This window comes from Xiphias gladius, chromosome 7 (assembly GCF_016859285.1).
Source record: "Xiphias gladius isolate SHS-SW01 ecotype Sanya breed wild chromosome 7, ASM1685928v1, whole genome shotgun sequence".
NCBI lineage: Eukaryota > Metazoa > Chordata > Actinopteri > Istiophoriformes > Xiphiidae > Xiphias > Xiphias gladius.
This window is the reverse complement of record NC_053406.1, coordinates 3,930,606-3,957,462: the sequence shown is the minus strand read 5'-3', so window position 1 is coordinate 3,957,462 and position 26,857 is coordinate 3,930,606. Positions and strand designations below refer to the sequence as shown.

General features: G+C 38.4%; 1 protein-coding gene across 2 annotated transcripts; it reads right to left on the bottom strand.

Moving 5' to 3' along the window:
• Positions 1-1,389: 1,389 nt before the first annotated feature.
• Positions 1,390-26,857, bottom strand: LOC120791667 (alpha-2-macroglobulin-like). Of its 2 annotated transcripts, none has more exons than XM_040130214.1 (36): positions 26,749-26,857; positions 26,382-26,562; positions 26,104-26,260; positions 24,563-24,615; positions 23,884-23,904; positions 22,491-22,656; positions 22,320-22,404; positions 22,027-22,165; positions 19,134-19,251; positions 18,907-19,016; positions 18,638-18,805; positions 18,204-18,431; positions 16,186-16,249; positions 15,911-16,056; positions 15,536-15,685; positions 14,961-15,107; positions 14,740-14,836; positions 14,485-14,620; positions 13,425-13,650; positions 12,203-12,329; positions 11,863-11,984; positions 11,696-11,747; positions 11,213-11,296; positions 10,533-10,709; positions 10,022-10,097; positions 9,520-9,676; positions 9,225-9,299; positions 6,272-6,434; positions 5,988-6,178; positions 4,855-5,067; positions 3,552-3,676; positions 3,171-3,261; positions 3,011-3,079; positions 2,822-2,927; positions 2,545-2,631; positions 1,390-2,448 (listed from the first exon to the last, which is right to left on the bottom strand). In XM_040130214.1, the coding sequence occupies exons 1-35, from the start codon at positions 26,832-26,834 to the stop codon at positions 2,573-2,575; spliced, it is 4,365 nt and encodes a 1,454-aa protein (XP_039986148.1). In that variant the 5' UTR covers positions 26,835-26,857; the 3' UTR covers positions 1,390-2,448; positions 2,545-2,572. The 2 variants fall into 2 exon arrangements, with proteins under 2 accessions (XP_039986148.1, XP_039986149.1); XM_040130215.1 differs by having other exon boundaries at positions 1,391-2,448; positions 2,590-2,631.

Genomic DNA, 26,857 nt, shown 5'->3' with positions numbered 1-26,857 from the left:
TGCTACGAGCCCCTATAATGCACCCGCTGATGATATGATATTGACTTCTTCTTCATCCCACTGTTTCCATGAGCACCCAGGTGCTTTGCACACCTGCAAGCATGTAAAGACCAGCAGTTCACCACCTCCATGCACATCAATTGCTTTGATTTTTAAAAGATTGGAGCTACTGTAACTTTACGGCAATATATTTTCCACTCTAACCACACTTCGCTTAAGAGCTCACCATCATTATGACTGATTGGTCACCAAAAAGACAATTAGACTGTTAGGGTTTCCTCTATATAACTGATGCATTAATACAACAGTAATGCAGTTTTGCAACAGTGCCCTTTAAACTGTGTGGGATGTTTGATTTCACCATATAAACAGTGGATATGCTGGCTGAAAGTAGATTATTTTCTAGTAAACCAACCTGTGTGGACTGTGTGGTCATCCTCAAACAACGATGATGGGTTACAACACACTAAATTACCACACCCGCGTCTTTCCAATATTTGTGCATTGTTGCTCTCAGGGACAGGGACAGCAGACACTCCTTCGAGGGCAGTGATGTACAGATACTGTGTTGGACATTGAAAAGAGAGGGTTTGAAAGAGGAGAGAAGGAGGCCTTCTGTGTCAAATTGGAACGCCCCCCACACAGCAGAGGAAATGGCCTATGACACCACTGATTAGCGACCTAATATGCTTGAAGCAAGGGGGTTACTGGGATTCCCCATAACTACCTATGGCATAGGTTGTGATTCATAATACCCCTGCAACACTAGACGGATGTATTGTAAGTGGTCAGGCTGCATCATGCTTTACTATGTTCTCCACAATAAATGAGTTTACGTTTTGCATTTATTATGGGATACCACCAACAGAGAATTGACAGGAAACAAGGGAGAGATAGAGAGATGCACCAAAGGTCCTTGGCCGGATTCGGACCAGGGACGTAGTTTTCAGGGGATGTGTGTGAGGTATGACGTAGGTTCAGCAGCTACATGTGTAGGCTCTGGTGCTACACTGTACGCTGTATCTTCTTAATGTGCCACTATAAATCAAGCTTTACAATGCCACCCTAACCTGAATTGCAGGTAGTTTATTAAGACTCAAACACTGGCTTGTGACTTGAAAGGCCTACATTTGACCTCAACGACTCTCAATGTGCTTTAAAGACCCTAAAAATCTTTGCTATTAACAATTTTATTATTTTTCCCAGTATCTCTATGGGCATACACCAGGATTTGTTTGGTCGATATAAAAGCTTTCTTCATTTAGGGATCTGAATCCAATTTGACCCATTTTTTTCAAGCTTAAGAAGAATTTATTCAGCAGCTAATCTCGGCTGTCAAACATTAACTTCAACAAGAGTCTACAGCCATGCTACAGCAGCTGTCAGGCTGTATTTTGACACACTGTTGCTTTGAGGGGAATGCTTACGTCAGCACGCTCATAATGAAAATGTTAACGTATTCATGTTAGCCAGCTCAGTTTAGCGTGTTTGCATGCTAACATTTGCTAATCAGCACTGAACACATACTGTAGTACAAATGACGCTGATGGGAATGTCCTGAGTTTTGCATGTATTTGGTCATAAACCAAAACACTGGACAAATTGAAATCTTGACCTGATAATGGCAGTAGTTGAAAAACCAGGGAATCACCAAAGTCATTACAATTCCTTAGGGGGGAGATAAATGTCAATCCATCCAATAGTTGTTGAGACATTTCACTAAAAAAAACAAAAATGTCAACTTCATTCTGGCAATCAAGGAGAAGTCATTACGATTCCTCCTCTCCCATTTACAGCCCTAATGGACAAATTCAATCATTAACGTGTAAACAATTCTCCTGAATAAAATACCATTGCAAGAACCGCAGCTACTACAGTCATAGTGACTGTTAATTTGTTTTTCATCATGATTTAATATAGCTTTGCACAGAAAAACTCTGAGGTAAGGTAACAACAATTGTATCAACATATTTGTTTTATATGTTCTCTTACAGTCATGCTCATTAGTCATCGGGAAATTATGAGGTACTGTATTTAATCTAACCCTTACTTAAATGAAAGACGCATAAGAAAGCCATAAGAACACTTGTTTCTTTTTGAACATATTTCAACTTTCCACACTAAGCTGACCTGGAGCTATGTGAATAACCTATGTAGATGAAAACAAGGGATAAATAAACAACTGCTGGAACTGCAGAGCTGCCCTAGCACAAAGATGAAAATGTAGTAAAACACAAGACCAGTTTTTAGTGGGAAATTCATATCTCATTATTTTATTCTCCATTATGCATGAGTTTCACTTGTGTTAAGCTGTTCGTTTGTATGTTTACTCAAACAGACACGGAGTTTCAAGAGGTACACAAAATTTATCTTTAATGAAATGCAGGTCTTTTGAAATTTCCTGGTACCAGCGACAACCTGAGGACTGACCACACTTCCATCTTCAAGCTGCAAAAGAAGGAGTAAAAAATAATAATTCACTGTGAGGACTTACAGTCTACAGTACGTTACAGTAGTTGTTGGCTTCATTGTATTTTAGCTTACAAGACTGGCCTACTGTTGTGTTCTTGTATCATTCCAGGTTATTACCTGTAACACAAGGCCAGATGTATTCTGTCTTAGCCTGGTCACCTGAGAGGAAAAAGAAGAATAGGAAGAGAGATGGATTTTTTACAAAACAAACTTTCTTCATGTGTCCAACAGTCCAACACGTATAAAAGTTGTAGTACTCAACATTACAATTCTGATAACTTTTCAATTTTGCTGTGGTCACTGTAAAGGGATTTAGGGTCTGTGTAGGAGGACTGAGTATCAGTTTTACTTGGCTGGTAGTAGTCATAGAGCTTGACCACGGCTGGCTTCAGTTTCTGCACCGGCAGCGTCTGTATGACATCTAAGCTGTGGTAGATGGTTATGTCCTTTGCTAACTGTTGGAAGAAAAACGGACAACACGATCAGTGACAAATGCTGAGAGCATCATTTATTTTTCCCCATCGTGAATTCCTCTTACCTCCTCTAAGTACACCAGTACATGATCTCCTTTTATTTCAACACGATCCACCAGCAGGGCAACTTCGAGCTGAGGAGACGATACAAGGACGGGTCGTTCATCAACACCAGATGAAAACAAATCCATTTCTACTGAGCTGAAAGTTATTCTAAAAACTCACCTGCTTCAAAGACTCTGGGTCTGGGACAAAACCAGAAAGCATTTTGATATCCAGGATTACCATGTTTGTAGTGGTCTCCTCTCCACTATATCTGCAATAGAACCATAAATATGTGATGTTACACAACATCACCCACATATTCACCCTGTTCTTCATAGTTCTACTAGATGTATGCATGGACTCTGTATAACTGGGCTTTGTTTACAGTTAGGATATGTTCAAGCTAAGTAGTAACTACCAAGTTCAGAATCATTTCCCACATGTCCATCCACCAACAGTTACTTAGTACAGCACGCACTGGTATGTGCACAGTATTGTTTCTCAAAAATGTCAGTATTCCCCTATCATTGCTGTAACTTGAACCTGCTTGTGGTTACTTACAAGGAGGCGAAGTTCAGAGTGAGTTTGTGTCTGTGAGGTTCAGTGGTGCAGACGGCCTCTGGTGTGACCTTGATACTGAAGGTTGTGACAGGAGTAGGAGTTGGGATGTTGTAGTGAAGAACAATCTGGGAAACAAGTACACAAGGAAGGTTTAATATTTTTAAAAAAAACAAAAACAACGGAATAAAAATCTCGAAAAATTTCCTTTGCTCAACTTGATTCACATTTACGATGCGTTTAGGTATCAAACCTTGATTATGTTTACTTAGATGGATTACAAGGAAGCTTGGTTAAAATGCCTGACTCTCTCATGTTAAATGGCTTAATATAACATCCCATGTCTACTGTTAAGGTCATTCCATGGGTGGTAATAGTTCAGGATCCCCCCTGCCCCAGCTGCAGGATACAGGTTAGATTTTGGTCATTAAGTATGGAACTTCTGCCACAAGATCTCCAAACCATAGCAAACCCTTAATGGCATCAAAGTGGAGAATTAGCACCACCAACAGGTTATCTCGATGCTCACATTTTCTTTTGCCCACTTTCTAGAAATTGTTAAAATGGGCACTATATTTGGATGGAAACCAGACTTGTGAGTTGCAGTGGAAAGCTTCAGAGAAAGCTAATCACGGACCTTCAGACTTTTTTTTTGTTTTTTGTTGATGGTTTTTTGTCAAACTACTTTTTTCCAAGAATAAGAATGAACTTTGACACTCAACAGTAGAAATTAGAAGAATAATGTTTATTTCTTAAGTGTATTAATTATTTTCTGAGACTGTAAAAGACTGATGGGCACAATCTGCTGTGCATACAACAACTTATCTGCCTTTTATGAGCTTCAGTATGGTGCAAGAGAAGGTTGTTTTTCTGTCGCCCATTCATTTTGCACCTGGTAATGGAGCCATTCGCTATTGCTTTGAAGAAAAATGTTGGCATCAAAGGTATTCAACATGGGGACATGTATAAGGTTTTACTTCATGCTGATAACATGTTGTCAGTTATATCTAACCCTTTACTTAACCTACCAAAACTCCTGGACTTGCTTAAAGAGTTTGTTGAAATAGCCAAATACACGCCCAAAATGCCAAATGAAGATATGACAAGAGAACAGTGCCCTTTAAGATTAGTTCAAAAAATTTAAATATTTTGGAATATGATCCACACATAGTCACAATGAAATGGATATGTAGCTTACATTTATATATGTTAATACATAAACATTACATTTATATACTGATAATACAACAAGGCCCCCTGAGAGCAGTGTTTGTGTGAAACAGATAGAGCTCTGGTGTTGACTGACCTGCGCTGAAACACATGCAGTGCCCTTCACCACCAGGCTGTAGTGTCCCGTCGGGTCCTGCAGCTCCTTCTCCTGGTAGAGCAGTTTGTTGTGTTGGTTCACATCAAATGTCAGGTGGCCACTGGGGGTCTGGACTGTCACTGTGCTTGAACCGTCTGGACTGAACACCAGAGTTGCGTAAAGAGCCAGAGCCTGAAGAGCCACCACTGTGTCCTACAACACACACAAAAGCAAATACTTCATTTGTTTAGATTTATACAAATGTAATAATATGCTTTTGTCTATACATACAGCTGGTAGAGGTAGGATTCACAAATCAATGCTAATTCAAGTCGCTTCTTTCAGTTCAGTCACAGTTTTAATGCATCTCACTAAGTAAAACACTGGGTCTTTTAATATGCTTTTAATGAGGAAGCAACACACTGTGAATCACAGCCGAGCTGACAATGGTGCTCTCAGTCACCACTGAGGCACTCCACTGTTCAAAGCTACTGATTGCTACTGTTCAGTACATGATTTGGCATGTACTGAACACTTCTAACTGCAGGTTTCATATGCAAGAGTCCATATTATGAGATATGCAACAAACGTTGTTGAGAAGTAAAGTAGTACAGATCATATTTCAGCTTTTTCAGAACAATAAAGGTACACATGATTTTCATTTTCATCAATATCAGGTATCTCTGTTGATTTCCATACAGAAATGTAAAGTAAGAAAGTTTAAATTTAAAATGGAATAGTTTGCTCAGTACATGTGATTTGTACTTGATAGGCTATAACACTGCTGTTGTCTTTGGTGTGGTATAATCACGACATTAAATTGCTGAGATACTGGGAAGTGTTGCTGTCCTGTGAGAACCTGTATGTCTAAATTATGTGATTTAAACATTTTCAGATTAACTGAAAGATTTAGTACTCGTTAATAGTTTGGTTATCGTAATTCATAATCCAAATGCAACATTTAAAAGCCCGTTGAATTACCTGAAAATGCAATGCCACAAAGATGAAAACAGATGGCAGTTTGGAGATACATGGAAAGCGCCAAAATAGTTAAGCACACAGCTAGCCAAATAACTCTTAGAACACTTTATTTTTAGCTCAAAGTCCAGCTTTAATGCTGTTAGGGGCTGTACCTGTGTGGAGGAGAAGCCTCCATAAGGGTTCTGCTGGTTGGTCAGCCATCTGACGATGTTAGAGCTGTAGCCCAGTTCTTCAGCAGTTGGGGGGGGGGCACTGAGTGTGGCCAGCAGCACATAGGAGCTGATCTCCACAGCGAGAGAGGCTGATGTTTCTGTTGCTGTCTGAGACCAGTGGATGAAACCCCCTAAAAACAGCCACCCACAAACATACAGGTACGAGGTAAGCTACATTCACAGTAAGTGAAGCCAGAATGATTTCTTTTAGGAGGTTGGCTCGCCTTGTTTTAATGCAACTTTGTCTAGTTGCTGCAGAAGCTGAGCACGGGTCTCCATGTCTCCTGCCAGGGTGAAGACGTACGCCAGCAGAGCTGTAGTGTAGGTGTTGCCGAGGTCATCGGTGGACTCCTTGAGGCAATACAAGCTCTTCTTCACCACTGGATTCTATAACAGATTAAAAGAACATGTATTTTGTCTTGACAAATCCCGTTTATTTTATTCAAATACATTAAAAATAACAAAGCTCAGAATTTTCAGTAGTAATCAGCCAGCAAGAACTCAATTAACTACCAGTACCACTAAACTGAATAATAAGAATGAGACAGAGGTAGCAAAACAACTACCAACATAGACAAAATAAATCACTAGCAACAAATGTCCTTGATACATGAAGCCTAGAATACTAACCAAAAGAACAGAGTGTGTCATTACAGGGGGACATGTAGAAGAGGGGTGGTGCATTCCCACACAGGATCAGCTGCCACATAACAAAATGGCCACTGTTGCACACACTAGATCTCCCAGAATGCCTCACCACTCAGACAGGTGTAGGTGCTTAAGCCAGCTAATTGAAGCAGGACTCCGAAACTTTAGGGAAGGCCGAACAAAGGGAGCAGAGGGATAGCGAGCACATGGCTGGAAAGAGCTGGGCAAACACATTTTTGAAGAGACAGCAGTCAGGAAAGTACTTTAATGTCTAAGAACTGTTTAAGTTGGAAAAGACACCTTTAAAGGGGAAGTTTTTAAAAGTAGCTTTTTCTCCTCCAGGATGTTTGTGTTTAAAGAAATGACCTGAGATAGCTGTTGATATCCTGCTTACTGGAGAATAAAACTTTGTCTTCCTTTGAAAGTTCTATTTTTGCCTGTTATATTGCACTGCCCCAACTTAGCCTGCCCTGCTGACCTCTCATGACATTGAAGTATTTATTGTGCGAACTCATTATTTATTTATTTTTAAGTCAAGCTCTGCTATAAATGTTAAATAATTTTTTTTTCTTTTTTTTTTTTTCTCCCCCTTTCCCTTTCCCAGCGCTGTCTGCAATCTGGTAACTACTGTTGTTGTAATTTAGCTGCTAGCCATAGCCAGTTAGCGGAGCTTGAACTCTTCCCAGAGGAAAAGCAGCCATTGTTAGGTTGTACAGTATATCGTCATCAGATTATATTGTGTGTTAATCATACTAAATTATTGCTCTGACACAAAACATTAGCATGCTAACAGAGTAGAAAGTGGGAAGAGTTCCAAGTGTTAGTCGTACTTGGTGAACAATGTTAGCTGACAGATCATTGGCGTACTCAGTCATTTTTCTTTTTGGGTGCCAGGCCGGTGTTGGCTATGGGCAAGGATGGGCTCAGGCCACCCAAACTTGTGTCTTGCCCACCCAATCAAAAGTTAAGAAGAAAAAATTTTTAAATTTCAGCCAATGGAACAATAGCACAGAAAACACCAGTACTATTTCTAACTTCTGATTGGGTGGGGTGCCTAAGGCCTGCCTCCAAATTTGCCCACTGCCCACCCGCTCTGTACACAGAGCTCTGAAGTAGACCTGTCCACTGTGTGTCTCTCGGAGCATGTGGAAGGGGAAGGGTGTTGCTGTGACAACTATGAACTCTGATGGCTCAGATTGCACACACACAGAGGAAGGCAAAGCAAATAAAGACATAAGAAACTTTATTGTCATTGTACTCCCGTACAAGACAACACTAAATGGAAATGGCACTCCCCGAGTTTAAAACAATCAGGCCATTTTCAACAACTTGACATCTTTGTTGAAGACTCTTTTTCAGTTAGTGGTGCTTAAATGTGTTGTTCTGTATCACCTGCCACAGAGTAATGGTGGGCAGGATGGGTTGGGTCGTGGATGATCGTCGGGCCTGGTAGATGTACCTAACTGTTGGCAGCTGGGTGCAAATGATGTTTTGGGCTGTTTTGATGACCCGCTGCAGAGCCAAAGTTAATATGGGACAGTACTGACGAGATGTAGTGTTCTAGGAATGTTACAGAGTTGTTTTCAGGAAAAAGAATCCAGTCGGTGCTCTCAAATCAGTCCTGTAGTTGTGATACTGCTGCCTAAGGACACAAACTAACTACTCTGCATGCTGGTTTGACTCTGCTAATAAGTGGCTTGTAAGCTGGAAACATTAACAAAGAGAGGTGGTCAGACTGGTGGGGTCTGGTGGGGGCACGGTACGGCATTATATGCCTTTTCTACATTGGTATAAACATGGTCTAATGTGTTTTTCCCCCTCGTTGGACATTTAACAATCTGATCAAATCTGAGGAGAACTGGCACAAGGTTTGTCTGATTAAAAATCCCCAGCTACAACAAAGACTCCTTCAGGATGGGAGTTCTGAAAGGAACAATTTAAGTTCTTCAGTGTAGAGTATTGTAGACTATGTGGGTTGCATTCGATCTAATTCAAACAAATTACATGCTCTCATCTGCTTGAACCCTTTTTGTAAAGGTTTCTGTCACCACGCTGTCTGGAAAACTACAACATAAAAATTGGATTCTCTCCCAGTATTCAAAACTACATGGGTACCTCTTCTACTACTACATCTGAACAAAGACAAAACCTTAGTTATTTTGTTTAGCATTTTACAACTACAGCTCACAGGCTCTGTGGTACGATTCTATATACTACCACTATAAACTACAGTGTATTTTTTGGAAAGATTACTCCTAGCAGGCATTTTCATCTACAACCAGGTAGTATGTAAAACTTTTCGAACGATACAATTGAGAACGGAAACCTGCAAATTGGGAAGACATGTTGAAGGATGGAAAATAAACTCACATTTCTGTACAAAAGATAGAAAAACATGTTCAAAAAGGAACCAAATTTTTGTTTTCCTTGTTTTACCAGTGTAGAGGTGCCTGGTTCATTTATATTGTGTAACTGTGCAGTTTAGAGGGAAAATGGCATGAGATATTTTTGGAGAAAGAGTCTACTCACATGAACGGACATGTTCATCTCCAAGAAGGCAGCAGTGATGTAGGCACTGAGAGTCACTTCATCAGACACACCACCCTGTAGAGAGGATGCATCATTCAGATATTATCATCATTGTACCTTCAATACCCAAGGGCCCAATTAAAATAAGTAATTTTGTTCACTGCATAAATGCATATTCAGAATGGTGGCTCACTACAGCAAGATGTCAGTTGGTGAAAATTAACATGTCTAACATCCTTCAGTTCATATTATAATCAGTCATTTTCATTACACTCTACAGGTACTGTAAGCTTACCTTCATTCTGTTGTTAAAAAGTTTTCCTGACTGATGGAAACAGCCATTATTTCGTTGTTTACTCTCCAGCCAAGTCTTAGACTCTTCAATATTTGTTGGGTCAATGTAGATGAAAGACTGTGCTTTGGCAAAAGTTCTCAACACAAAAGCAGTCAGCCTGAGGATATCAAAACAAAGTTAGACATTCACTGACAAAATGAAATCAAGAGGAAGCACTTGATCTTTATAATTCCTTACAATAGCCAACATGATATACTTTAGGTCATTAGCTAGGCTAATTCATGCATTAATAAGCAATACAGGTGAACATGCTTGCTTTTCGATAACATGCTGATTTTGCAGCAGTGTGCTACAACGTGCAATCACATCATCTACTTGCTGCTGTAAGTGTAAAGCGTTCTTGTCTTGAGGGAAACTGTATGTCATGGTATGACACGATAATTGTTTCACATCCTCTAAATAAAATTATTCCGTGTGGATGATTGATCAGTAATGTTCTCACCAAGTGTTTCCCACTCCTGATCCAAAGGTGCTGTAAGCACCATCTTCATCTTTGTAGTTCAATTGTCTCTGGTAGCCTGTATAACAATAAAAACACAAGCTTATTAGGGAATAATTAGACACACTTTGACAGATTTGATAGGATTTTTGATAAGCTTATGATATGGGGTAAATTTCTTTTTGACGAAGTGTAGATGTACAGATGTATAGCAAAACAACATTTTGGAGAAATTGTATTTGTTTTTTGACTGTGGACAGTATAGAGATGACAGGAAATGAGGTGAGACAGAGGGGGGGGTGACATGCAACAAAGGTCCCGTCAGGGACCTTTGTTGCATGTCATCTGCGCAACACTGTAGTCTGCGCCATAACCCCTCAAACACCAGGCCGCTCCTGATACTGTCTGTAATTGGAAGGATGTTCACGTTCTAGTGATAACACATGACAGACCTACTAGGTGTATTTTGTGCAACCAGCACCAGATTGTTCAGCTAAAGCTAACAGAGACTCACCACCAGTCAGGAATTGGGCTGCCTTTTCCAGGATGGCTGGGGTCAGCTGCTTTGTGTTTTTCAGGTACTGGAGGATGTAGATATTGGGAGCTAGGAGCGCCATGTTCTGCTCACCACATCCATATGGCATCTGCAGCAGCCCATCCAAGTTTTTCAGGGCTCGGCCCAGGATGTCACCTGCAAAAAAACACTGACTTGGACCAAATGTGTAATTGACCTGACTTTCAATTTTGAATGGATTAGATAAATGTGCCCAAAGAATGTTACATCATTTTATGCTCATTCTGCACTAATTTGTCATGGCACAGTTGGTATAAAAACATGTTAACAAGCCTCAAAAAGAGCAGATACAGTAGGTGGTGTACTAAAGGAGTTTTTGTTTTATCCTTCAACTGTACTGGATTCTTACATATAAATAATGTGTTCCTTTGAAAAGTACGATCCTGAAATCACCAGTAAGTAATTTACACAAATGTACATACAGTACTTGCACATTTTTTGACATTATAAATTTGCTCTCTGTATTGCATGAAAGCAACATGGTTGGAATATTCAAGCAAAATGTGATAAAAAAGAATCCAGTCCAAATGTCCCTTTTTATTATTGATGCCCTTATGAGGTTTCAAGGAAGGGGAGCTGTTAACTCACTAAACACAAGTAAAATAAATCAAACAGTTTACCCAGGACTGACAGTGAGGCACGGGCAGATCCATCAATCACATTAGCAGGGAGCTTTATGTCTATTTCCTCTGTCAAAGCCTCTCCTGTGTACAGGGAACAATCACCTTTTAGAGGAAACTCAAGTAGAGGTGACTTCTAAAACAAAGATGTCAACAGTCAGTGGATCATGAAATGTAACAGGTCAGACTGGAAATAAGATCAATGCCATGAAAAATTGGGTCAGTTCTTCCATTACATTTTATTAATAAGATGTATCAAAATGCATTTAAGTAATGAAATTTAAAAGAATATGAGACACTGGCACTAAACTCGGCACAACTGCCAAAATAACCATGAATATAAATGTTAACTTTTTGCAAGTAGTGAATTTTTAATTACATATTTAACATGCAATCAACTCCACCGCTCCTAACCTACAGCATTTGGCTTTCTCTCTTTTTCCGAATTTTTTACAGACCATGCCTTATCTAAACCATACTTACCTTGTGGGCAGAGCAGCCAGTTGTAGGTCTCTGTCCTCTCATGTCCCTCAGCCTGAGAGGGAAGGACGTAGGGAATGATGTGAGTTCCGGAGGTTCCTTGTATTTTAATGCAGAAAATGATGGTTTTGGAATTTACTTCTGTGTAATCTTGTTTTAAAGGCACCGACCTTTACTATGACAGATCGTGTGACCACGTCGATACGACCTCTTTCTGGCACAGTCACAATCTCATTGTCACATGAAATGTGGGATGCCACAGCTTCAGCTTTCACCATCACATTCACAACCCCTAAAAAAGATCATAACACCCTGTGTGAAAATTGCTTAAGAATTTTCTCAGATCGTATAAATTCCAAAAGTGTCAAAATATTCTGTCAGTAAGGTAGGTCTCACAGATTTCATAGAGATGAAAGAGAGTTTTGCTGGGGAAAGGGGGAAAGCAAATCCACCAACTTGGCACAACCCTTCAACGTTTTAGACATATGTGCATGTAAGCTTAACCCTCACCTAAGGCTGAAAGGACGATGGTCCAGTTGTGGGTCATGCGCTCACTGCCACACAAGCAGGAGGTGTACTGGTTACTAGAGAGGGGAGTGAGGGTGTAATCTAAAGAGGGTGCTGGAGTCACTTGGAGCTGTTCAAGAGACACACCAGTATTTGTTAAAAAAAAAACAATTGTTCAAACTCCAGTCTGTTGTAAGACTTACAAACCTGATTCCAGTTCTACAAATGGAATTTGAGACAAAGTACAAAACTAAGTATCAACAAAAATGCATTGTTGGTCAAAATCACTGTATACTTTAAAGCTCATGAACTGTAGAAGATTTTGACCATTCAAAGGTGCAAACTCTCAGCCTTTTTTCCAAATAAAAATTATCAAATGATCAGGTTTAAAAACCGACCTAGTCAAGAAAACAGGGTTTATTCGAGCATTTCATTTGACATGGCCAACAAGAGAGATGGGAACTTTTGACCACATGTCCAATTTTGTTGAGTCCAATCAATTACAGGTGCTTTAAAGGAGCATGTAAAACGTACTGATTCCATCTTGAAGCGAGAATGAGTAAAATCATTATCTATGACATTGTTCTAATGAGAAAAAGAAGACTCTTGTCATTTAGTTCAACTCATTACCCAAACATTTGTGTTGTACTTCAATGGATATATATATATATATATATATATTTGTGTGTGTGTGTGTGTGTGTGTGTGTGTGTGTGTGTGTATAGTCTTAATCTGATATGCCTTGTCTATGTTTTGTTCTGATATTTCTGATCTTTATTTTGTGTTGCATATCATCCAAGTTAAAGAAATTCAGTATTTCCCAAAAAAATTGTGGTAGCATTAGGACCATGTGACATTTAAAAACAGGATGACAATAACTGGAGCAGTATCTTTTGTGTTGAATCCGCATAAGGGCTTCCAACAGACAACTAGAGAAGTATTGTTTAGTCTCAAATTATACTTACTATAAAACCACAAACTGCTTTAATGTTGGATATTACCACAAAATTTACTACATAAATCTATTTCCACCGCAGGATCAATTGTAACAACTGGTGAGCCCCTGTTTTTTCATGTAGTTAAAACTTCAATTTGCCCAGTACTTTCGTAAATGAAGTAATACCTGCAAAACAATCCCATCAGTCTTTTGTTAACATTATCAATATGATATTAACATGTTAACATGCTGACATTTGTATTTAGGTTATGTAAAAACATTCATTACCATGATGCAACTGGACAGATAGTTGAAGATGGTTGCCTTCAATTCAAAGTCCTCCCCCCGGATGACGGAGTAGGGCATGGTGAGCTCGAGGAAGAAGGGCTGGAAGACAGTGAGTTTTTTACGCGGAGCCAAGCCAAAGCCCTGAGGGGACAAACAGAAAGCCTCCGTCTCCCAGGTGGTGATGGTGTCTGGGACATTGTGGGACACATCCTTTTTTCCAGATTCTCTGGAACAAAACAGACACAAAGACACATAATGTGAGCTGGAAAAATGTACTTTTACATAGCCCAGATTAGTCAAAGCAAAACAATGTGAATAGATGATTAATGTGTAGGATTAACTGCAACCATAGAAACTATAGTACAGTTACTCTGACCTAAAAATAATAATATATAAATGTGAACTTGTTTTATATGCTGTGTTATTCAGAGAAGTAGTAATACATATGCCATACTGGGGAAGAAATTCAGGGAATATTTTTATCTAACTATAAATGGAGGAATTTCTGTCTTGTTTGGCTGTCCGTATTTCGTTTTTATCGACAACTGGTCATCCGATTCACTTCAAACTTGGCGGGTGTACTGCTGAGGACCCAAGGAAGCGCAGTGTCGACTGTGACCACACACACTGCAGCCCGGAAAGGATTCCTAGCCTTCAGAAACTACTAACAGGCACATTTTGAACGGGCACTGCACCAGCGCTAAATAAAGAGCATAATCCTGAACATTACGGACACTGGCCCCAAAAGACTTTTCCCCATACACATGCATTATAAAAGAAACATCTAAAAAATGATTAATACATTTTCCTAAGTGACTTTTTTTATTATTACAATTTGAGCCATCCGGTTTAATATAATATAATATAATACATTATATAAAAGTCTTGAAGAGCAGTTATAGTAAATTATTTTCTTGCCATTCATGTGTGCAGGGAGACAACAGGAAGTCAAAGAGAGAGGGAGTTTAGAGCACGTGCTCTATGGGCCCAAAAAGGCACTCAAGTACCCTCAAGTTTCTCCATTTCAACACCAACAAAACCCTTAGCAAAAGAAGCTCACCCAACTTCCACCAGGTCCCATATCCAAGTCTCGGGGAAGTAAGTCCTGAATGTCTGTATTGGTTGATTGACAGCACCAGATGAACCCACTGGATCATGCATTCGTGCTACCCCAGGAGGACTGTTAAATCTGAGACCTGAAAAGAAACCATAAAATATTCTACCAGAAGCAATGGAGGACCCAATAACACAGTGAACTGTTTGATTGTTGGTTATATTCAGCATGTGGTACTTAGTGCAAAAAAAAACAAGTCACCAAAGTGGCCTTGGCCTTGGTAGTATTCTCTTTCTTTGTAGATGAGGCATGAAGGGATTCGTGTTATCATGTTGGTTGCCATCTTCAGTCCTACATTCTAGATAATCCAACAACACACAACCATAGAAACTGAAAAGTTCATTACAAGTACAAACAACAATATTACATGTACTACAAATAGTATTCTTTATAGTGTACATTAATCGTTGTGTAAGAAGTACCTGGAAAACTTGATGAGCATCCTCTCTCTCACCATTTCTAGGATATGGCAAAACGTATCTTCTTGGTCTCACATGCAGGCATTCTACAGGATCTTGGATCTCATATGGAATATAAGGTGTTAGCCTGGCATCATACAAGTTAAATATCTGTAAAGACAAATAGGGTCCAAAGCTTTAAAATGCCAAATGTTTCTTTTTTTATTAAGATCTGAGAATCGGGTATATCTTGGAAAATATCTTGAAAGGTGGATGTCAAGTATAAAACAGTGCCTTCATCCATATAGTAGACTTGTAAGGAGGGATACAAACGTTTTCATATAGCATTTGTATAACAGCAGGCTTTACAACTGGGTTACAATAACAAAATCAGCATCAAACTGCATTGAACAGCTGTATTACACAGCTGGCAAAAATCTAGCGCTCGCAGGGGGAGAAAAAAAAAATCAGGACAGATAATAGCAGAATTAAACTGTAACCTCTTGATGACTGATGATGTTAATGGTGCAGAAAATCATGCAGAGGACACTCAATTTAAAAGATTTAAGCATCTTTTTCTGGTTAATACCAGCAGTTACCTTGTCTGCATTCAGAGTATTCCCTGGCTCCTTGATGAGAACGCTCTGGTCAACAGCACTTACGCCACACAGAGAGTGTGGCTGGGCCGTTACCTGCATGCTGATCTCCTCTCCTGGGACAGCTGAGGACGGAAAAAACTCCAGCGACACCTGACACACACAGAAAACACACATGACACCATTTGGACTTCAGTGGTGTAAGTAATTCAGTTGGCCACTAGCATTGTACTTATCATTTCAAGAAAAACATATGCCTTATGTAGACTACAACTGGTGACTACATATTAACGTTCTATATCACCAGCTATACACTTTGAATCTAAACAAACACTTGACAAACACAGTTGATGCCACATGTCTTCTTCTTATACTGACCTTGTGACTGAAGCATTTTTCTGTGGAGAACTCAGCATTGTTGGCGATCATAGTCTCACTTGGGAGGATGGCGTAAGCCAAGACCTGGAAATTTGGTGCCATTTCTGGAACCACGTGCAACTTAAAAGATATCTCGCCCTCAGTCACTGAAACAACAAACCAATTCCAAAATGTCAATAAAACAGCAGTTCAAATATTATTTGACTGTTCTAACTTCAAGGATCATTTTAAGACATCATTCTCCAGACTCATGATTAAAGCAAGTCTTTGCCCACCTAATTTATCGTGCACTTCAACCTGTTTAAATCCTTGCATGACAATGGTTCTCCTGTATACCACCTGGAGAATGTGAAAATGACACAAAGAATTAGTAATTTAGAAGTAATACCTCATTCCATTAATCATTAGATTTCAACACTGTCTAGTTTTCTGATATGGATCTTTCTCATGTTATTTGTCAAGTTTCAGTGTGTAGGAGAAAAAAATATGGTTTAGAGGAACTAAAATACAGTTCCTCTAAAAACAGATCTGGGGCCGGTTTTACAAACCAAGTTCAACTTGGTCCCTTTGAGATCTATGGGTATACTAAACCTAACATTGGTGATAATGAATAAGTGTTTTCACAAAGCTGGTTACCAACCTGCTCTATTAAACCAGTCAAGTCAACAAGTCATGAATTACAGCGGTAAAATGTTATGGTTCAATAAGATAAAAGTTACAGGGACTAAGCACAGCACCAGAAGCTAGCTGAAAATAGCGCAGTAACCAAATATTAAAAGCAGTATGCTATAAATATGTGTCAGTCTATTTTTTCGGGTTGAATGTGTGGTTGATATTTTAACACGTTGAGTAGCCTAGAGTAGGAAAGTAGGATTTGTGTTTTTTGTAAAAGAAAAAACTAGTATAATGGACAATCACATAATATTTGGCCTTTAATGGTCAAACGGTTTCTGCTGTTTATATTGTGAACAGTACTGCAGCTAGAGAGGATGCGTTAAAAATAAAACTTAAAGAAAGCAAGGGTTGATGAAAGCATATGTGATCAAAATTTTACACAAGTAAATCATTGTCAGCTGAGTGCTGGAGTGCGCAAAGTAAAAGGTTGGTCACTGCCTGTCATTAGGGCAACTTGTACTTTTCCTCATAATAGTCAATTGTAAATTTTATTTATTACTTACACTACATAATATTGACATCACTGCTATAGGTGCTGAGTATCAGAACAGGAGTGGGACTCTGGTTTTCATGCAAACATTTACTATATTTCCAATATAATAGAGTAGATTGTAGGGCTATCAATGAATATTCTAAATTTGAATATATAATCGAATTGAAAAAAAAAAAGCATCCGTCTGCCTGGTGAGTCCTCTACTCGAAAATATGCATCCAAGTAGTTAAGTCTCTCCTTGCATTGGTTTGCCCTTTTATGGATGTAATGTGCAAAAATAGATATTCAAATGATTTAAACCTATGTGTTTTTTTAGAAGGAATAATTGAACGTCATTTTGGCCAATTTTGACATTGCTAGTAGATATTCATGCAAAGCAAAGTCTTTCTACTTGTCGCTTTATTGTGAATGCAGTATTTGACTCTACTGGGATCCTGTAAGAATGGTGACATATTTTTTCCTCACAGCCGACTGATGAGGAGGTGGTTCTTTCAAATATTTTGAGCCAATCCTGAACAAAACTTGCTCCTTGGAGCATGAGTTACGGCAAAAGCCAATGAACTCAGTGCGAATTTTAGCTATCTCTATGAAACCCGATTAGCTGTGGTTCACCCCAAAGTTCGTTTTCACAAATCCTGCTCTGTGAATTGAGCTCCTAGCTTCACCAATTTAATAATAGTTCATTTTGAATTAAACAACCTACAATCTACAAAAAACAACATTGTACCTCTAAATGGCTGTTGCTTACATTGTGTTAGCTCCGCAAATAATGACACTTAATTCTTTCTCAAGATCAAGTGAGAGCAGTGCGCTTTTATGATTGCAGGCCAACCAGTGCTTGGTCATGGTCTCATGTATTACCGTGTCTCAGCATAGTCCATACTAAAAAATTGCAATTTAGCACAATGATAAAAAATCTCCCGTGTAAAATGGAATATTTGGTGTGTACAGTTTCACCACTTAAAAGGTAAGTTGATCAGAGGGGCGATCTCCTTAAACCTTGGAGTGTTCTTTTAAGTCAGATATAAGTAATTGATATGAATGTCGTTTTAAAATATCTTTTCTGTGTCCATGTCTCTGTAAAAAAAAGAACTGGTGATGAGAAATAGCTTACCCACCACTTACCAGATATATCACATCCACATTGACCTTTCTCTCTCCAGTTATAGTGTATTGGATGGTGATTTCCTCCTCTTTGTTGCAAGCAAGTGGTTCATCCTTCTTCTTCACCTCAAGGAAGCTGACTGTTTTAGTATCAGGAGAAGGAGCTTGGACCAAAGACACTGTATGTTCTCCAGGCTCATAGTGTGCAGCTCTAAAATTGTAGTGGTTCATTTCCGGTGTACTGGTAACCTAGATTATAGAAAAGAAACATTATAAATGAGATGATGGTGGTTGAGGTAGAAGAAAATTTTGAAAGTGAGTTCAGTTTTTATGAGCAAGGTAACTGCATTGCAGCATATTCAGAAACCATTATAGGTTTCAGCTTTTGGGCTGCGTTGTCATCTTCATGAAAGCATTTTTGATGCATCTGACAAATATTGCTACTTCTTACTTACGTGGAGCTGGATGTCCCCTTTCAGCTTAGCTGTGCTAAATGAGAAAGTGGCAACCCCGTTGCTGTCAGTGGTGAGATTCTGTAGCCAATGTGATGACCATCTTTCACCCTCAAACAGGTACACTGGCATGTGAGGAATGGGTGTATCATTGTAGTGAACTACTTTAACCTGTTGGATGAACAAAGTTCTATCACAGAGAATGCACATTGGTTCAGTTGTGCTATCTATAGATTGATGCTGAAGAAGTGAAGACAACATTTTGCACTTACTTTTCCCTCCACAATTGATCCTCCGACATAAAACTTGGGTGTGTCAATAAAGGACAACTTTCCAACAACATATGAAATCTGGATTGTCTTCTCTTTTGAGTGTAAAACACCTAAACGACAAGCTTCCATGTTACAAAAATGTGTGCCATTTTGTTTAAATACCCAATATTGTATTTTTCTAATACAAAACTCTCTATAAATAAAATATAAAATATAATAAGACTTGCCTGTCCCTTCCTCTCTCACTTTGGCAATGAAATTCAGATGATCTCTAAGAATCTTTTTGTCAAACTTTAGGAAAGCTGGCATCTTGACGGTAAAATTGGCACAGCCTTTCTTGTCGATCTAAAAAGTACAATAAAATAAGATTAGATAAAATGTAATAAAATAATATAAAAAAACACATATGTAACAGATTAACTTAGAAATGTCATTCAAACTTTAAACTGGTTACAACACTTTGGACTTGTTTACATTCACCCAGAATTTTCATACTTCCCATAATTTCTTAGCATTCGCAGTTCAAGTGTCATGCACTTTTCAGACCATTTCAGATTTCAACTTCTTGTGAACTGTATTCCTTAAAGTGACATGCAAGATGTCACCCACTAGCCGTAGCATTGTTACTAACCTAGTAAGTGTCAGGAACAACAAAGAAACCATTTAGTAATGCCATAGCAAACAACCTGAATACCCTGGCAAGTACTTGGTTTTATTTTTAGTGTTTACACTTCAGCGCATGTCCTGCTACCTTTTCGAAATCCAGTTTTTTGACCCAAACATCAACTACAGAACACATTCAAAGCAGTGGACTAAACCAAATGCAGTCAAATGGAAGAAACAAGCAATAATTCGGTATTCAGTAATAACAAGGGACTCTTCTGTAGCGAAGTGCTCACCTAACTCAGCTTTAAACATAAAGGCCTTCAAAACAATACAATGGGGTTTTACAACTGCGAAGCTCACTTGACAGTCTTGCTATTTCATCCACCCTACAATGAGTCAAAGAAAAACAAAGTCAATTTATCGTTCGCTAACCTCACACTTATTTACTGTTGCTATGCCTGTTAAGCTTTGCATTCTAGCATGTTTGCAAGAATGAAGTGAGGAAGACAGATAAGTGCTCAAGGCACATCAAAATAATAAGTTAAAGCACAAAACAAATGATTCACGCACTAGCGGCAATATAACATTACACTTTTACACGTACAATATAAGTGTTGGCAAGTTATGCTTGCAGTTAGTATTTGATAAGAGTATAACTAATGCTAGGTGCTCCCTGTGGAAGCCTGGCACGCTTGAAACAGAGCAGGTTCCAAACCAAGCCTTAATTGTTTGTGTTCTTCATGCCACCTGTATTTGTGCATGTATATAGTAAATTGATTTTTTAGACTCACTTTTCACCTGTTTTTAAAGACTTTCCACAGTTTTTCATGGATTCTTTGATAACATTAGCATAAAAGATTTTTCTATGGATGGAAAAGGTTGAACATTTTAATATTTTTCTTCATAAAGACTGTTGGGAAGCTACAAAGATAAAATGAAGGTCAGGTTTAATTTCAACATGTGCAAGGTATGATTAATGTATTGATAGCTATAGTTTACAAACCCAATTAAACACTGCATAAACACTGAATATCGCTTGAGAGCTAGCACACTTTTCCGAGTCAGCATCTACGTATGTGCTGTTGTTGAGGAATGAAGAAGAGAAAAGTGAGGCAGTCCATCAAGTCATAAGTGATTCTTGCAGGTGTAGTGAAGAAACACTTTGACAATAATTTGTGATACTGTTTGCAGAAAACACTGAACTACTACACTGAGAAGAGTTCATACTTACTAATAAGCTCACTACATAGCAGGGATAATAAACTCATCTAACTTGTAGTTTTATTTTATTTCAACACCTGTAGTTGTATATTTTTTGCCTGATATTTTTCAGTAATCCCTTTGTTAATTTCCAGTTTTCACTTCAGTCACCGTCACTTTGATTTTCATTTAATATTTGAAATTTGTTGGCGATAAAGTGCCAGTGATTGTATTAAAAGCTTAGATCATTAGAAGCAATATCAACTCTAACCTTGCTTTATTTTCCTGTTTGATGCAACATCAAGAAACATGTCAGAAAACCGAAACAGCAAGAGAGATCCAACAAGAAGGCAGAAAACATGGCCCAACCCTGCTGACCGATCTCATTCTGGAACAGTGGCTTATAACTGGAACACTCTTTCAACACTAAGATTCCAGGAAAAGTGGTATCTAGAGTTTCTTTGACCTTACTACTGTCCAGGTTTCAGTATTATCCTGTGTTTTCTCTGCATGCAAGCCTTTGGAAATGAAAAATCAATCCTGGCCAAAAATGGAAAGCCATAATTTTCAAAATCTGTTTTTTTAAACTAGAAAGCGCATGTTTCATGATGAGAGCAAGGGACCTGCTCTGATGAGAGGAGCCTACACTAATTATTGAAAATAAGATGTGAACATGACCCCAGTCGTGAAAAATGGCTGTTAAAATAATTTTTGATATATATATATATATATTATTTTATAAATTATATCTCCCTGAACAGCATTAGACAGGTAACAAGTCAGAAGTTGCCTCTGCTCCAGTATTTCATTATTATTTATGGAATGCAAGACACTGATGGTATGGAATAGGAAGCAGGCCATCTTTGGCCATCATTGACCATCTTCGAAGAGAGACAGGGGTTATGATATTCTGTCTCACTGTATTACTGTTCACTGTTCACAATATTAAGTGACTACATGGTCACATAACTAAAGTTCCCTACTGTTCGTTCCCTGCTTTAACTGAACAAACTCCCTCTGCTGGTGAAGACTATGAGATGTGGTTGAAAGCTTTGAAAGAAGTGAGTAAGCCCGAGTTAAAATTATTCTGTCAAACTACTATTTCCATGGTAAAAAAATTAAGTTTTGTGCTCCTCAATTTGTAGACTGGACGGACAAGATAAATAACAATATTCAGTATCTTTTCTAACGTATTGTTAAATGTGCACAGTATGTTGTATATGCAGTATACTGTACATTCTGTATGAACATATGCTTTACTTTTATATGAACCTTGTTCCTGCAGAAATGATTCTGTCAGTATAGCAACTGTACCTGCTTTGTCTCGTTGTAGCATGGAGCCACTAGCCCGAGGACTTCCTCTAAATGTTCATCGCTGTTATAGTAACGGCGATTAAAAGGTCGGCACACCTCAACTTTAACACTGCCTGGCACAGGCTGTCCAAATGTGTACCTATTTTTGATGAAAATGATGGAAAAATGATTGATGGAAAAAAAAAAACATCAGTGCGTTCTTGAAAAGGAGTCATTCACTCACCAAACTTGATCTATTTCAAATATTTTTCAGAGTGCAATTTGTCATTTGTCAACAAAGGGCTTTTACTTACTTTGCACATACTCCAGCTTTGATTTCTTCCTGATCAATAGATACTTCATCAGATGTATATATGTCCATGTCAAATTTAGGCAAAACTGTGGACAAAGTATGGTTGTTAACATTCTTGCTTCATTACAAGTGGATGTAGGATGGAATATAAAAACGATTAGCCTTAACTTACCATATTTCTCCACCTTGAAGTTGTCATGTACTCGCTGCTTACCAACTGACACAATAACTGAGTAGGCTCCTTCACGGGCCTCCGTGTTCAAGGAGTAAGAATGCTCCAATATTTTACCACTGGATATTTCATTCAGCCACTGACCAATCCTGTTGTTGTTAGGATCCTGTTAAGTTAAATAAATGGGAAGGAATATGTATTTATGACGCAAATAGGAAAGACGTGAATAAAGGGAGAACATGTCACACAGAAATACAGTGCTAACAATGCTGTTCATCGTTCCTTTTTCCCCCTCAACAAGATTGCAGATAAAACTGGGTCGCATATTCAGATAGTGTACATTTTTCTCTTGTTAACTCAGTGTGAAAAACATCATAGTTTCTCAAAGTGCTTTTAAGTTATGTAAGCTTGAATCCTACATTTTTCCTACATTATTTTGAAACTACTCTCAAATCCTAGCCAACATACTCTATTGGTTATTAGTAGCAAGTTAAAGATTGTGTATACACAGATATACAGATAAAAAAAATAACTGCTAAAAAAAATGAATATAAATGTTGCCCCCCCACCCTCTTTTTTTTTTTTTTTAAAGGAAAAAATATTTATTTATTTTTATTTTTTTTCTTTAATTCCAACTAAAGGTCCATTCACTAGCTTTGGGGGAGCTTTCAACACCATATCACTGTCTTGGGGTGGGATGTGTGCATTGCAAAACGAAACACATAACAAAATGAAAAAACTGGGGAAGACTATTAGAGGTTGTTGATAGCTCCAGAAAAAAAAGTGGGGTAAGTGGACACTGACTTAAGCTTCTTTTCATCAAATTACATTAACCCTGATTTAGGAAGGAAAAGGGACAGATATATTAAAAATGCAGCCTGCAATACATGATTTTTGAGTTAAGGTTTTTTTCTTTCCAAGGTCAGGAATTAATTTTTATGCTTAAGTTTATATATTTTTTCTGGTAGCCATTGTCATTATACACAAGAGATACATTTTTCAGTTATGTATGATGATCAAAATGCAATATTGCCTATTACTGTCACCTTTCATCAATGCATTGCTTCCGTTGTTCACATTTAAACTCTCCTGCCTCCGCATAGCCAACTTTGAGAGGTCAGTTACAATCCCTTTATATTAAAAATAATATCCAAATTTTTGAACTTTGAAATATTGATATCAAAAATGGCCTCAAACATTTCTTAGGGGTTTGGTTATACTCTCAAATCTTGACATTGCAGTCAGCATATAATGCACTTGATATTTCTACGAGGTCTACATACTGAATTTAAAAATATTTAAGCTGTCAAATCTTGCTTTAAGGTATTTGTATATGAATCAAATTTTACGATGAAAGTGTGAATATAATAAATGTAAATATTAATAGTCTTACCTTAATTTCAATAATATTGTACTGAAAAAAGAAAGAAAGAAAAAAGGAAGAAAGAAAAAAGAAAGAAAGATTTGTTAAAGGACAAGTTGGTTTATACTGTTCTCATCATACAGTGTCCCAATGAATCTGGATTAGACATTTTCTTTATTTAAATAAGCCAGTACTTTGATGTTTTACAATCAGTGTACAATTTTCTACTGCAGAGTCCGACACAGTCAATGTAGACTTCAGCTCTTATATTTATGTTTCAAAAATATGAAACATGTAGCACATATCCACATGAAAAAGGCTTTTCCAAAGAATATCTGTCCTTCTATTTTTACTTAATTTTTTAGTATAGTGTCATAGTTATCACTTTGAATTTTATTTTCTTCAACCTAATGTTGCAGAATGAGACACTGGTGTTAATGCTCTACAGAATTAGTACAGCTTCAGCAAAAAGAGCCCTGGGGTGGACTACTGAACCTTTATCAGGAGCTGATTGATTAGAGACATAACTCTGGTTAAAGTGCACACCCACGTACTGTATATCAGTTACATTAATCCCTTCATTGCATAACTTCTGTTCAGTTTAGCTCTGCTAGCCAAACTAAAACCTGCACTGTTATCAGACAGCATCACTAAAACTGTGGTTTATGAATGAAATCTAAAAGAAAGGAGAGACAGTTTAAACACTCACCAGCTGACTGGCAGGTCTCAACCTATTGTCCAGCGTAACAACTCTGAAATGCACTAAGAGAAATTTAAAGACATTACATTAAGCTTTTACAGCTCGTCTACAGCGGTGTTAAACATCTTGTCAACTAACCAGAACTTCTACCTCCTGTCTACTCAGAAATTACATCATTACTATCAAACTTGCAAGTTAGATAAGGTTAGAATAATCTGACTGATAAAATCAAAAACTTAAAAGTTTCTATATCTAAACCAATCAGCTCTTAGATCAATTGAGAGCCAGGGGTTTCCCATCTTGCCCCGAGGCCTTGCAGTCGGCGGAGATCAACTGTGGCACCTGGCTCCACACTGGCAGCCGCCTTGGATCTTGTGAGGATGTCGTTGCCTACGTTTGCATGATGCCGGAGCAAGTTGGGGTAAGGTCGGACAGAATACTAACTGTGTGCCGTGATCGCCGGTGACCGATTCTGCCCAGGCCTTGCTCATTTTCAGTAAGCCTACTGTGACCCATGCTTATTTTTAGCATCTGAAAAATTACAAGCGGGCGGCGTGGGTCATCGTAATTGGGCTTTGTCCATATCCATAAAACTCACCAACACTCTCCTCTAAAGTTGTTAATCTCAGCTGCCCAACAACTTCTGCAGTATTCAGTCCTCTCTTCCCTGCTGTTATTACAGGCGTGGTCTGAACTCCCTGCAACTCCTCGACTCCATCGTGGACTTGCCTCTTATGTCGAGCCCTGATGTTTAGCCCGCAAATGTCTAGCGCTTATAGGAAATGGTTTTTGCTAAAGGTAGCTAAAAACATAAATATTGACTAATCTACGATATTAGATCCTTTTAGATCCTTCGACAGTATGTCACATGACATTTTCTCTGTCGAGAAAAGCGCTGGATTTTTTGTTATTAGCTATGTTAGACATGTGAATGGGATTTCGAATGAGGTTTTCTCTCTTCCGGCATGCACCCTGGAAGAACCAGTTTCACTTTGACTCTCTATAGACAGGTTTCTGAAATGCACATGCTCACAGAATGACTATTAGCTATTAGCATCTAGAAATCTGGTCCCAACCCTGGATTTCAACAAAGTGTTGGATAGTTTTGCAAAGATACTGTTGATGAAAAAACACCTTTTTTGAGGTAAGATAGCTCCCTCAGTTATTGTGCATTAGTGGCGGTTTAATGAATACTGTAAATCATTGACGTTAGTACTATATCCAGAATGTGAGGGCTTCTGCACTTTTAACTTGTGCAGCATGAAAACAGTGAGACTGCCTCTTGACATTCTGTCTGTCAATGTGTGGCATGTAGTAAAAAAGTTCTAGAAATGTGAGGGCGAGAGCCACATACAAATTTACCTCTAAACAGTAATTTTACTGGTTTCAAGTATGTTTAAATACTAAAAATGTCCACATATAAAATATTGACACTGTGGCAATAAGCTTTCTGTCCCATGAATCCTCACTTGTTTGTAAAGGGAAAACCCGTCTATAAATGGTGTATACCATATTGTGTACAACAGCATAGATCATCAGCTCCAAGTTACCTGTTTGTCCAGGCAGGTAGATTGGCTTATCTGTTTGGATGAATGTCATTGGTTGATAGACTTTGATCATGACTTTCCTGACTTCTTTTGAGTGAAACGAGTGGCCTCTCACCTCCACCTCGAACCTCTGCACCTCTTGATCCTGCACTAAAGGAGCCTGTGAGAGAAAGATATATTATAGACACCAGGAGAAGCATAAACTTTTATTGAAAAAAAAAACAAGCAAACTGATAATTATATTTAACAAATTAACACATGCTCTTTTATCAGGAGCTGACCTTAAAAGTAGTGCAGGTATGAAACTCTTCACTGGATGTTTGTTTGAGGAGGGTTGTGTTCTTCTCTTGGGACATCAGAGTGATGGTAAAGGCCAGAGTCTCGTTGGGGTGCAGGAGACTCGCACAAAATTTGGTTTCAACTCCAGCTTCAATAATCGCAGGAACGGCTACCATGTACTGCCTATAGACACAGAAACATACACACAGATATTGGATATCTCACTGGATCTGACATGGAAGAAACTCCAATCCAAGATTATGCAGCAAAACAACATGATCTAATGTTATTGTAAACTATTTCAAATAAAATTATACCCAAAAAAATGCATGCAGTTATCATTATTTCAGACAGTGCAGGTAAACTTACGGTCTTGCCAACACCTGACCCACACACATCCAGTTCAAGAAGACACACAGTGTCCATGCCCACATTTGAATCCCAGGATGACCCATGACTGAATGAGATGATCCTCAGA